At 36.5% G+C, this 13,641-nt stretch overlaps 1 protein-coding gene across 7 annotated transcripts; it reads right to left on the bottom strand.

The window, feature by feature from the left end:
• Window positions 1-142: 142 nt before the first annotated feature.
• On the bottom strand, window positions 143-4,260 carry LOC114316071 (uncharacterized). 7 transcript variants are annotated; one of them, XR_014330059.1, is made up of 8 exons: window positions 4,150-4,258; window positions 3,713-3,798; window positions 2,992-3,118; window positions 2,805-2,869; window positions 1,343-1,449; window positions 915-1,041; window positions 632-728; window positions 143-323 (listed from the first exon to the last, which is right to left on the bottom strand). XR_014330059.1 is itself a non-coding variant. In XM_082869657.1 (6 exons), exons 1-6 carry the CDS (start codon window positions 4,231-4,233, stop codon window positions 308-310), a joined length of 486 nt encoding a protein of 161 aa, XP_082725783.1. In that variant the 5' UTR covers window positions 4,234-4,257; the 3' UTR covers window positions 143-307. The 7 variants fall into 7 exon arrangements, 3 of the variants coding, with proteins under 3 accessions (XP_082725783.1, XP_082725784.1, XP_082725785.1); XR_014330057.1 differs by having other exon boundaries at window positions 3,713-3,852; window positions 4,150-4,257; XR_014330058.1 differs by lacking the exon at window positions 3,713-3,798 and having other exon boundaries at window positions 4,150-4,260.
• Between the last annotated feature and the right edge of the window lie 9,381 nt (window positions 4,261-13,641).

Raw genomic sequence — 13,641 nt, 5'->3', positions numbered from 1 at the left:
TTTAAGTGTGATTAATAACTAATAAAACCTGCGATAAAAAAAAGAATTTGACATATTTGAAGAATAATCAATATTATTTTTGTGCGCGCATTTCAAGAATGTAATACACACTATATACTATACTTTGAATCACAATCACATATTGAATGGAATAATGTCATATATTTCATAAATGAAAGTTAAATATGTTCAAAAGTATATATAGAGGAATTAAATAAAAAGTTTTACACTGTACTTACATATATTAAAAAATGAAAAAACTTGAAAAATTAAATTCTTTAATTCTTTGACCATATTTTGCATCTCTCTAAGAAATTTCTAACCTGAAAAATGAAAATACAAATTAATTCAGAAATCGCTAGAAGCATATGAATAAACTAACTATTTGTAGAGATTGTTCTAGCCTCACAAAAGATAAAGTCCGACTGATCACACCCTTCAAATGTCTTAACATTAAATACCTCTAGCATGACATGAAGCGTGTAAAAATAAAATGTCACTTTACCCACATAAATTGCAAGTTCAACAAAAATTTTACTATAACCAACAACTTAGTTTAAGAGGCTCTACCAATCTCAAATATTTAATGTTCTACAAAAGAAATGCAATTGAATGTTAATTGTGCAAATACCTTGAGTGCATTTCAGATATCAGCGACCATTCTTCATCATCTTCTCCATTTGAGCTCTTAGAAACTTCTAAACGCTTGGGAGGTTGGCTAGAGTTTCCTTAGAAGGAGGAAAAACAACTCAACTTCTTGGGTATACACATATTGGTAATTGCACATTTGTAAAAAAATGTTCTAGATACCATCATATACAAAGTCACATAGAGATATAATCCTAAAGTATAACTTGGGGGGTTCAAAATTCCCATATTAGAATTGACTGCCATTTGCAAATTAGCACCATTACCTTCCATGAAGAACATTGACATTATCTTTTGTGGAATTCGGCCAGATATCCAGTTCAAATACTCTAACACCTCTCTGCAATGCTTGTATGATCGGGACATCACTGCAGTCACTCCTTAGTTGATTTCCTGTTAGATACAAATTATGGCCCGTATATACAAAAATATAGTGAGATAAATGAGCTGTCATATCATGATGAATCTGAAATATTTACAAATAAAAGACAAACAATAACTATTCAGTCTCAAAATGAAAATTAAATATAGAATACACAGTGATATAATGGCATCTCCAACCCTTGACTGAAACCTATATCAAATTTAAATTTGGGTAAAAATCACTCAAAAATCTCTCCACTCATAGACTCAAACTTATTTTGAGTAAGAGAGATCGTAAAATGTTCTAGGACAAGGAGATGGTCTTGTTCACCTGCAGGACCAAACATCAAAATTCTTGGGCTTACAACGGAATCCTTGGACTCACTATGCTTTATGTGTAGAACAAAGGATGCCAACAGATAATATTTTGTCCTGTCACTGAAAGAAATGAAAAATTGAAATTTCCATTACTAGCTTGCAATAAAGTATTAAAACCCATGGAAAACCATAGCAGCCCCTATAAATGAGACTAACATAGTCAAGTAAATGAGCTTAAATTAGAACTACAAAGTACAATTGTCGATCAAACTGTTGCATAGGCAGAAAATGGAGCATGTAACCGTAACTAGAGAGCATGTAACCGTAACTAGAGAACATTTGCGTTAAACAAGTTCTTAAAGATGAACAAGCACATTTAGTACACTATAAGAGTATAATGGCATCTCAACACTCCAAGAAAGTTTGCAATAGTCCCACATAGTGAAACCACTACATAGATTAAATGACTAAAGTAGCTTAACATCTGAAATAGCTTTATCAAGGAGCTACAGCAATGGGGAAAAATCAGGAAAACATATTCAGGTCAAGAAGTTGAGATTTAAAGCATATATGTATTCTATTCTCTCACAGATTTTGGTATTCCTTTTAATACTGTTATTTCAGGAAAGAAGAAACAATAAAAGATAAAAATTTCACAATTGCTACTAGTGAAGACGTGCTATATTATCATTGTCCTTTAAAATAGAAAAAAACTACACAAAACAACATCTACTCGTTAAGTTGGTCTCTTAATATGAACTTATCATTGTTTGCATAATGAATGATCCCTGACTAATATCTTTCCATTTTCAAGCATATCTCCTACTTGCATAATCTAGATTGTTTTCCAATTTGTGAGGCATTTATCAGCACATATGCATTCATTGGACTCTTCTTGTATGTTCAATGTGTACATGTAATATAATCGTATAGATAAAAGTTTATCTTTTTAAAATTATTGGGCTTCCCAAGAAGTCTGCATGATCTTTTATCAAATTCAGTGTGAAGTGATGAAAAGAAAAATGTTTCTCATCCAATCCAATGTCTACAAGCAAACTGATCAATTGAACTTTTTATCAATTTCAGTGTAAATGTGTGCTTCCATTTAGATCATTATATTACCTATCCTACAGAAGAAGGGAACGAGTCAACATCTTATATAAGAACTAGTTATCAAGTTCAAAAGTACTGTGGAATAAGCTAACATACTCAAAAGCTGAATTATGATAAGAGATCTGCAGTGGATGTTAGAACATAGAATAAGTACATAAAATGACTATACAGGAAAGATTACAGTTGTGTGGAAGGCTTCTACCATAAATAATATGGAAAATTGTCAAATGAGATCTGTAGTTCTCTACCATCAATAATGGGATCAAATAGGAAAATGCAAATAAATAAACAATGCTCAAAATCAAAGTGGACCCACCAAATCAAATCAATTGGTTCATGCAATTAGAAGAATATAGAAGCACCTCTTAATTTGTGCAGGAACAATTAATAAAACTTGTCTGGTTGAATGAATAGAGTACAAAAGGAACTGCAAACAAGCAAAATGATCTAATTTTTTTTTTGCTTAAATAGACAAAAAGTAATTAAAAAAGACAACCAAACAATTCCTAAGTTAGGAAAGGCAAAAAGATAACATGGATAATTGTATACCTCAAGAACCATGATCACAAATTTTGAATGCTCCCACTAATGCTAGAAGATACCAAAGTACAAAATGTCTATCATAGGTGGGTTTGGGAAGATTCATTACTCATAAGTACTTGAGTCAATAAGCCAACTATAATGAAACATTACTTATTAGAGAACACATAAAAAGCTTTCTGACATGGACAACACAATAAAATGAATAATTTATTAGCATGACATAATATTCATTCTACTTTGCAGAAAATTTATACACAACTGAGATTAGAAGAAAAATATAACCAGAAAGGCCTTTCTTCCATATAAAATAAACAACAAAATTAAAACTCTCCCCAACTTCAACAACCATGTACTTTCTTTAATTTAAAGGGAAAAAGAAAAAAAGAAAAGACAAAAACAGAGCAGCACTTTGTATCACATCCTTAAACCACATGCATTGTTCAGCAGAAATTTATGTTATACAAAATCTTTAACAACAGAAATTAATTACTAAGACTCTCTGTTGTTTATTAAAATTTTGATCAATGAAAACCACTTAAAATTCCACTCCAGTAAACCATATAGTAATAAAAATAACAAAATGGCTCTTAACAACATGTATAGCCACAACGGTAGCTAATGGATCATACGCAACTATAATTTTTGAAAACAAGAAAATCAGAATCAAGCAAAAACATATATACAAATCAAAATTGAAGCTTTTGAAAAAGTACCAAGGTGTGTTTACCTCCAAATAAAATGAACACAAGAAATAACAGAACTGAGATGACAAATCTTATCTTTGCAATGCCATTATGACATTTTGTCGAGCACCTTGCAGACACAAAAAGTATATAACATGATTCATCTTTGCTATACACAGAGAAACTATACAGATGAGAGAAAAAACAATCCAAAATCAGCAAATAAAGATCATTTCGAAACCCCTTTCAGAAAATAAAATCAGCAAATACAGATGACAAACCATTTTTGAAACGGTGCAATGATAGAAACCATTCCGAAACCCCTTTCAGAAAATAAAGATCATTTCAGAAACCCATTTCAATCATAGAAGAAATTTAAAAATCAAACCATTTCAGAACTGAATTCAAAACTATTTCACTCATCAGATCAGAAAAGAACCAGATTTCAGAAAAATAGAGAGAGAAATGGAAGTTTTCTTACCTGTGATAATGGTGGCCCAGAGCAAGAGCTACGAAACCTAAGTCCAAGACTTGGACTGTGGCTGTTCTTCTCCTTCTCCCTCATTCTCACGACTGCGGCTGCGGCTGCGGCGGCTGTGTTAATAAGAACTTAGGTTTTTATTTATTTATGTATTTATATTATTAACCCTAAAATAATTACTCTCCTTGTTTTATTATTATTATTATTATTATTATTAGCCTTGTGGACTTTCATAATAAATTTATTTAAAGTTTAAGATCAATTAAATTACCTTCTAATAATATTTAATTTAGAGATGAAAGATTATTTTCTTCATTAAAAGGTACGTCTTTTGTGACAAAATTTATTTTCATCATTAGTTTTCGTCTCTAAAGACTCTTTTTGTTGTATGTTCAAGAGATTGATGGCGAGCTTGAGGCCCTCAGTGACTAAAGAGGAGTAGAGGAAGAAGCTGAAGGAGACGACTTCGAAGACTAGAAGCTTCTTGTCGGCGACGATGCCGACGTCGCAGGCGGAGGGCTTTTCGAGGCGATGTTGGTTTGGGGTGATAAGAGAGAGGCCACCGAAAACGGCGACCGTAAGAAACAGTCTACCCCCAACAATATTGAATGCACTCCATCTCTCTCTCTCTCTCTCTCTCTCTCTCTCTCTCTCTCTTGTGCCTTGTGATGAACCCTAACCTTCTACTTTCCTTTTGATTAGAAGTAGCCAAAGAGTTAAATGTATTTTGAATTTTTTTTTTTTTAATTTGTGTTTTGGTGTTGGGGCTTTTTTTTAAAAAAAAAAAATGGGAATTTTTATATTTTATATAAAAATCAAATTGGAATATTTTATACAAATACACCTATTTGGGGAGTGATTAAATATATATATATATATATATATAATCACACTTATTTAAAAAGTGTGATTAAAAAGTAGTAATGTATATATAATCACACTTTAATTAGAATGTGTGATTAAAAAATATATAAATAATCACACTTTAATTAGAATGTGTGATTAAAAAATATATATATAATCACACTAATTTAAAAAGTGTGATTAAAAAGTAGTAATGTATATATAATCACACTTTAATTAGAATGTGTGATTAAAAAATATATAAATAATCACACACATTTAAAAAGTGTGGTTAAAAAGTAGTAGTGTATATATAATCACACTTTAATTAGAATGTGTGATTAAAAAATATATAAATAATCACACTTTAATTAGAATGTGTGATTAAAATATATATATATATATATATATATATATAATCACACTTATTTAAAAAGTGTGATTAAAAAGTAGTAGTGTATATATAATGACACTTTAATTAGAAGGTGTGATATAAAATATATATATAGAATCACACTTAATTGAAAAGTGACATAAAAAATAAATATTATCACACTCAATCAAATTAAGTGTGATTAAAATATCAATCTAATTTTTTTTATCACACTTCCAATAAAAGTGAGATATTTTTTTTTTGTCAAAGTGTGATCTTTAACTATTTTTGTAGTAGTGATTTAAGGTTAATTCTTGCATGGTTCATGTAAGATTAGAGTTTAAAGTCTAGAATTGGTTAAAGAGTTGGATTTGAGAGTGAATTCATGCATGCAGGCACATATTCTTGGATTTTAGAGTTGTTCTTCATGAATTTTCACATGCATGTCCACATTTTTGTTATAGTCCATGAATTCATCATTTTCTTGAGCTTAATCTTGCTGTGGATCATGTTTTGGAGCATTAGAAGTCATGAGAATTCATGCATGTTACATTTAAGTTATGTTTTTGAAATTTTATTTGAAATTGTGTTTAATTGACTCACCTTTGGGCTTTGATTTTACAAATTGATCTTTGAAACATCTTATACCATGAGTTTACAAGTGTTTTCCAGAAAATGGGCCCAAGAGGTCGAGTTTTGAGGTGTTGAATGCTTGGTTTGAGCTTGGGAGGCAAATCTGGAAATTCCAGAATTTGGCTTCCTCGCTCGAGCGACCAACGTTTGTTCAGAGCTCCGCTCGAGCATAAATTGCAAGCTCTCAGGTTTTTGGTGCACGCAGACGCACGCTTGAGCGACGAGACCTACGCTCGAGTGAAGAGCTGTGTCTCACACTCGAGCGAGCATCGAGCGTAAAATTTCAACAACCAGTACTTTTGCATTTTTATAGACCGCTTGAGCGAAGGAGTCTATGCTCGAGCGACCCCTCTGTTTTGACAAGCTCGCTCAAGCGAAGGAAGCTACGCTCGAGCGAGACCCCTGTTTTCAGTAAGTTTTGAAAAATATTTTCCAAGACATCTTTGCATCCTCATTCCATCCTAGGCATTCCTAGGCCATGTTTAAGACTTTTTAGTGAGGATTTAAGGTTAGAAACACACTAAGAACCAATGACGTAAGTTTTGTGCAATTAGAATGTGTGTTTCAAGTGTGTGTCCATTATGTGTTATGTAGGTCACGTGCCGCGTGTCGTGTGATCAATCTGCTCCGTCTGTCTGTTTCAAGGCCAACTGTGAGTAATAATTTAGTAAGGTTATGTTCAAACTGTATCTACTTTCGGTGTGGTAAAACAAGATCTGTTTTCCGAAATGATATGTTCTGTACAATGAATGATTGTTCAATTTCTGATATGTATTCGTGACATCCTTAGCATCATGTGATATCTGTTAGCTGTTACCCGGTATCGGAGGTTCCTTTATGGAACTTATTTCTGTCTGCACTCTGTTACCCGTACCGGAGGCCCTGTCACGGGGGCTCAGCTTCTGTTCTGTTCTGTTCTGTTGCCCGGATCCGGAGGTTCATTTAGGAAACTGGTTATTCGTAACCTCGCGTGTATACGTTATGTTATGTTCTGTTCTGTTAATGCTAATGGATGTATCACGTAAACTTAATAATGACTTATGATTTCTGTCTGTATATGATCTGGACAAATGATGAATTTGATACAAATCTGAATTATGATTTTTGAATATGTAGAACTCATTCATTGAAACCCTTGACTCTATTATTATTCATTGGGCTTTCGCTCACAGTTTATATTATGTATGTATGTAGGTGGGCCGGCACATGACCAGGTCTAGGGTTGATGGCCTTCTGTTTCGTTTTTGTCAGCCAACTGTTGTGCCTCCCGAGGAGGGTCCGAACGAAGCCTAAAGCCATGGCTGTTTTTGTATTCATGCTATTCTTTGTGTATACTCTGTATAGTCAGGTCTTGGGAAGTACATTCTGTAAATACCTTGTAAATATTCTATATCTGGACTGGCATGTTTATGTATATATAAATAAGTTTTGAAATCTTCTGTCCCATGTACGTTATCACAGTTCATTGGACCTTGTCTATTTTGTATTATTGCTTCCGTAGCCCCTTATTATTTACTAATCTGTTCAGAGGCCTTTGGTAATCCATGGATTACTGGCCGGTTACGGTGCTAAACTTACAGGGGCGGGTTTGGGTCTTGACAGAGTGGTATCAGAGCACGTGTTCTACCGCACATACAGGTCCGTATGAGCTTAGGATGTCCTAGTAAGAGTTAGGGGCATTCCATCTGCATATGTGAGTGTATGGTAATGCAACTGAATATGAAAACTGAATGTACATTTGAATCAAATTAATTGAAGGAAACGAATAAAATTATGCCTGTGTTTATTATCATTTGATGTCTGTATAGTAAGATGGAGAATGCAAGGGGAAGTGGTGAAAGTGAATCATCAGAGGCTCGCATGGGCCGAATCAAATGAATGGGACAACAACCTTTGCCCCCTCCGCCTCCACCGGCGCAAGCCGAGATAGATAATAATGACATCATCAATCTAACACAGAAATTCATGAAAATGAAACCGCCAACGTTCTATGGTGGAATTGAACCTCTGAAGGCTGAGACGTGGTTACTAGAGATGGAAAAATTGTATGAAGTATTTCCTTGCTCTGAAACTCAGAAAGTCCTCCTAGCCACCTACACTCTGAAAGATGAAGCCCGCAGGTGGTGGTTACTGATCCGAAGTGGCAATGGAAATATGACATGGGCACAGTTTAATGCTATCTTCTACGACAAGTATTTTTCCCAATGTTTCAGGGATCGGAAAGTGTATGAATTTCAAGAACTCAAGCAGAGAAGGATGTCTGTGGCAGAATATGAAGCTAAATTCACCAAACTGGCACGGTTTGCTCCACATATGGTGGATACCGATTACAAGAAAGCACGAAAGTTTGAAGGTGGATTGGATCTAGACGTGTTTGATCGAGTAGGCGTCCTGAAATTGCCTACTTATGTGGAAGTTCTTGACAGAGCCTTAATGGCAGAGGCCACCCTAGCCGCCATGAAACAAAGTAAAGCCCCAGCAACTACAACAACTGAGTGGAGAGGAAAAAGATCCGGGTTTGGTTTTAAAAGAGGCCGGTCCTTTGTCAGTAAGAAACACAACACAGGGACTTCAAACAGCTCGAGTCAAAGTAGTGGGTTTATTCCGGTCTGTTCTGATTGTGGTAAAAGGCACAGAGGTGTATGCTACCAAGTGTCCGGTTCTTGTTTCCGATGTGGCCAGCCAGGCCATGTAGTGAAAGATTGCCCGTTCAGGTCTGAGACTACTAGCCATCCTGCAGCAAGTTCAGCGGGATCCGCTTCTGTGGCCAAAACCAATGCCAAAGCCAATACTGGGAAAGAACCTCTGAGACAAGGCCGAGTGTTTACCTTAGTGCCCGGTGACGTACCGAACATCTATACTGTGGTGTCAGGTACACTCTTTATATGTTCTCAAAATGCATGTGTACTAATAGATTCTGGTTCTACACATTCCTTTGTATCGCATGCTTTTTCATGAAAATTGACAAGGCCATTAGAACTTATGACCTATGTATTATCTATGTCTACGCCATCTGGAGAGTCTATGATGTGTGCTCATGTTTATCCAGCATGTGATGTTATGATTGGTGATATGATGTTATACGTGGACTTGTTACCCTTGGACATTAATCATTTTGATTGTATTTTGGGGATGGACTGGTTGACTAAATACTGTGCTACCATTGACTGTGCAAATAAAATTATTGTGTTTAGACCACCAGGTATGCCTGAATTTACTTTTATTGGGAATGGGGTAGTTCCTCCCCCATATTTGATTTCGCCTATGAAAGCTGTAAAACTCCTTAGGAAGGGATGTAGGGGTTATCTGTGTTGTATACTGACTGCACCATCTGACAGTACTATTGTAGAAACAATCCCTGTTGCTTGTGAATTTCCTGATGTGTTTTCGACTGACTTACCTAGGGACTTAGTTGATAGAGAAATTGAATTCACTGTTGAGGTGTTTCCGGGGACACAACCTATTTCCAAGACTCCCTATAGAATGTCTACCTCTGAATTGAAAGAATTGAAAACCAAACTTCAAGAACTGTTAGATAATAAATTTATCCGTCCGAGTACTTCACCTTGGGGTGCTCTAGTTTTGTTTGTCAAAAAGAAGGATGGATCTTTAAGATTGTGTATAGACTACCGAGAACTGAACAAAGTGACTATCAAGAATAAATACCCTCTGCCCCGAATAGATGACTTGTTTGATCAACTTCAGGGTGCCCAAGTGTTTTCCAAAATTGACCTCAGGTCCGGGTATCATCAATTAAAGGTTAGAGCTGAGGACATAGAGAAAACTGCATTCCAAACTAGATATGGACATTATGAATTTTTAGTAATGCCGTTTGGGATGACCAATGCACCTGCAGCTTTCATGGATCTTATGAATAGGGTGTTTAAATCATATCTGGATGACTTCATTGTTGTATTTATTGATGACATTTTGATTTATTCTAAAGACAGGGAAAAACATGAGAACTATCTGAGAACCACCTTGCAGATTTTGAGAGAAAATAAATTGTATGCTAAATTGTCCAAGTGTGAATTCTGGCTTGACAGTGTGGCATTTTTGGGACATGTAATCAACAAGGATGGAGTTTCTGTTGACCCTTAGAAAATTGAAGTTGTCGTGGATTAGCCTAGACCGACAAATGTGACAGAAGTCCAAAGTTTTCTGGGACTTGCAGGTTATTACCGGAGGTTTGTGAAAGACTTTTCCAAGCTTGCCATGCCATTGACTCAGTTAACTCAGAAAAATGTGCCATTTGACTGGAATGAACAAAGAGAGGCAGCTTTCCAAGAGTTGAAAACCAGGTTAGTGACTGCACCAATCTTAACCTTGCCTAATGGTACTGATGGGTTTCAAGTGTATAGTGATGCTTCCTATAAAGGCTTGGGGTGTGTACAATGCAAAACGGAAGGGTGATTGCCTATGCTTCTAGACAACTTCGACCTCATGAAAAGAATTACCCAACACGTGATCTTGAATTAGCGGCTGTGGTGTTTGCTTTGAAAATATGGCGTCACTATTTGTATGGGGTAACTTGCGAGGTGTATACAGACCATAAAAGTTTGAAATATTTCTTCACCCAAAAGGAATTAAACATGAGACGGAGATGATGGTTAGAACTAATCAAGGATTATGATTTGCAAATCTTGTATCATCCAGGAAAGGCTAATACCGTAGCAGATGCCTTGAGCCAAAAATCCAGTGCGAATTTGTCATGTTTGCTATCCAACGAAAAGAATTGTTGACTGACCTAGAACAAGATGGGCTATTTACTGCTATTGCCGCTCAACCTACAATTCTTGACGAGATCAAACAGAAACAGTGCGAGGATGAATACTTGAAAAAGATCACGGAGGAATTTGATTCAAAGCCAAGGCCAGGATTTGTGTTTGAGAATGATGTGCTAAAATTTCAGAACCGTCTTTGTGTGCCCGATTGTTAAGATTTGAGGAAACGTGTTATGACCGAAGCTCACAGTAGTAAATTTGCTATGCATTCGGGGAACACGAAGATGTATTATAATTTGAAACAAAATTTTTGGTGGCCTGGAATGAAACAGAGTATTGCAGACTTTGTGGCTAGATGTCTACAGTGCCAACAGGTTAAAGCTGAACATCAACAACCCTCTGGTTTGCTACAACCACTCCCAATATCGGAATGGAAATGGGAGCACATTACCATGGACTTCATTGTGGGATTGCCTCGTTCTTCTCGAGGTATGGACTCTATCTGGGTTATAGTTGACCGTTTAACTAAGTCTGCCAATTTTCTGCTTGTCAAAACTATTTATAACACTGATAAATTGGTCAATATCTATATGACTGAAATTGTGAGATTGCATAGAGTGCCCGTATCTATTGTGTCTGACAGGGACTCAAAGTTTGTATCAAGATTTTGGCAGAGTTTGTAACAGGCTTTGGGTACTAAATTGAGATTGAGCAGTGCCTATCACCTTGTCACGACCCGAACCCGCCCTTCTGGGTTAAGGCCATAACCGGCCAGTAATCACGAGATTACCTACGGCCTCAAACCAAATAAGACAAAACTCATCAGAGTAAAAGGGGCCAAACGGAAGCAATTTTAAAACTTTGTCCATAGAGCCGTGCTTATATGCACATCACAACATTCCAGACATACATATGTTAATAACTCACGACAGAAAGTGTAATAACACAAGTACTGTACAGACAGGATCATTCAAATCTAAGTCAGCCAAGCAAAACTACATACAGACGTATTCAAAACTTCGCCAACCTGACAAAATGTAAATACATAACAAAAGGGCGAAGACGGGTCTCGTGCGTGAGACACAAGGGCTGACTCTCTCAAAACCTTAGTTGTTCCATACAGACTTCACTGAGGCTGGGTCTGGACTTCTCTTGGCTCACCTACAAACACATGAATGAGCGTGAGCGAAAGCCCAGTGAATAATATCAAATCAAATACAGAAGTTACATAACAATATAGATCAACATGTTCCAAACGGCCTTGGCCCCAATTCATATTTCTATTTAACAGATATATATAACTATACGAAATTCAAATCAAGTGACTGTAGTTCCAAATATTCTGGCCTTTGGCCCATTCAGACTTCCATTCATGTCAAAACGGCCTTCGGCCCATTCATTTATGTCAAAACGGCCTTTGGCCCGTTCAGACTTCCATTCATGTCAAAACGGCCTTCGGCCCATTCATTTATGTCAAAACGGCCTTCAGTCCATTCATTTCTGTCAAAATGGCCTTCGGCCCATTCGTTTACGTCAAAACGGCCTTCGGCCCATACATTCGTGTCAAAACGGCCTTCGGCCCACTCATTCATGTCAAAACGACCTTAGGTCCATTCTTACATGTCCAAACGACCTTCGGTCCACACATTTCTATTAAAACGACCTTCGGTCCATTCATTTCTGTCAAAACGACCTTCGGTCCATTCGTTTACGTCAAAACGGCCTTCGGCCCACTCATTTATGTCAAGACGACCTTAGGTCCATTTATTTCTATCAAAACGACCTCCAGTCCATTCGTTTCAATCAAAACGACCTTCGGTCCATTCATTCGTTCATGTCAGACTTTTGTCCACAATCCTAATTAGCAACTCATAAAGCTTATAAGGAAATAAACAGTTGGACATTGCTAAGCTTTCAAATATCGATATTACTCACAGTGATCGGCTTGTGGATTTGCCCTAGAGCTTGACCCTACACATTTCATGAACACAAAAGGGTCACTAACAGTTCAATCCGTTCTTTAATTTACATATTCCTCTTTAGGCTTTATTCTTAACTCGTTAACTCATTTACAATGCTCAATGCATGCCTAAGAGTGCTTACAAGTGAAAGAGAACGGAAAAATATAACACAGAATGCATTTTCAGAGTTTCAGAAAACAGGGTCCCCGCTCGAGCGTGGACTTCCCCGCTTGAGCGGACCCTTAAGCCTGCAAAAGTACTGGTTACCTCAAAATTATGCTCGAGCGTGAGCTAGGGCGCTCGAGCGGAAGGCTTGTCTATAAAAACTCCCCGCTCGAGCGTTAAATATTCCGCTCGAGCGGACATCCAACTCTGCAAAAAGTGCTGGGAGCACGATTTTCCCGCTCGAGCGGCACTCACCCCGCTCGAGCGGACATCAAAAATCTGGGTTTTCCAGATTGAGTTCTTGAGCCCCCTTCAACATTCAAACCATCATTTCTTGCCTTTAATGGCTCCAATTTCACATATACTTGTACTAACATGGTATACACACCAAAACACATCATCATGGAGCCCAATTTCATAAATCAAATACATGCATGGCTCAATTTAATTCAAGCTCAATTCTATCATACACATTCATGTATTCAAAGCTCCTATCTTTAATTATTCAAACATGCATGCTAATCTTGACTTCATTTCCATTCCAAATAATGCAAATGGTGTTCATTCTCATGGAGCTCAACAAAACATGCTTGCATGTATGATTCAACATTACCTTTCCATATTCAACTTAATACATGCTTGATTATGCAAAATCATGGTGATCCTACACATGCATGTGCACATTAGCTTCAAATTCATCAATTGTAGCACAACTCTTGTTCTTGATCACCAATTAGTCTTTAATTCACAAAATTACAAGTTCAATCTCATGAATTTACTCACCTAGGAGTTT

The sequence above is a fragment of the Camellia sinensis genome, chromosome 5, assembly GCF_055761805.1.
Source record: "Camellia sinensis isolate YWXY chromosome 5, ASM5576180v1, whole genome shotgun sequence".
NCBI lineage: Eukaryota > Viridiplantae > Streptophyta > Magnoliopsida > Ericales > Theaceae > Camellia > Camellia sinensis.
This window is presented reverse-complemented; position numbering and strand designations above follow the sequence as displayed.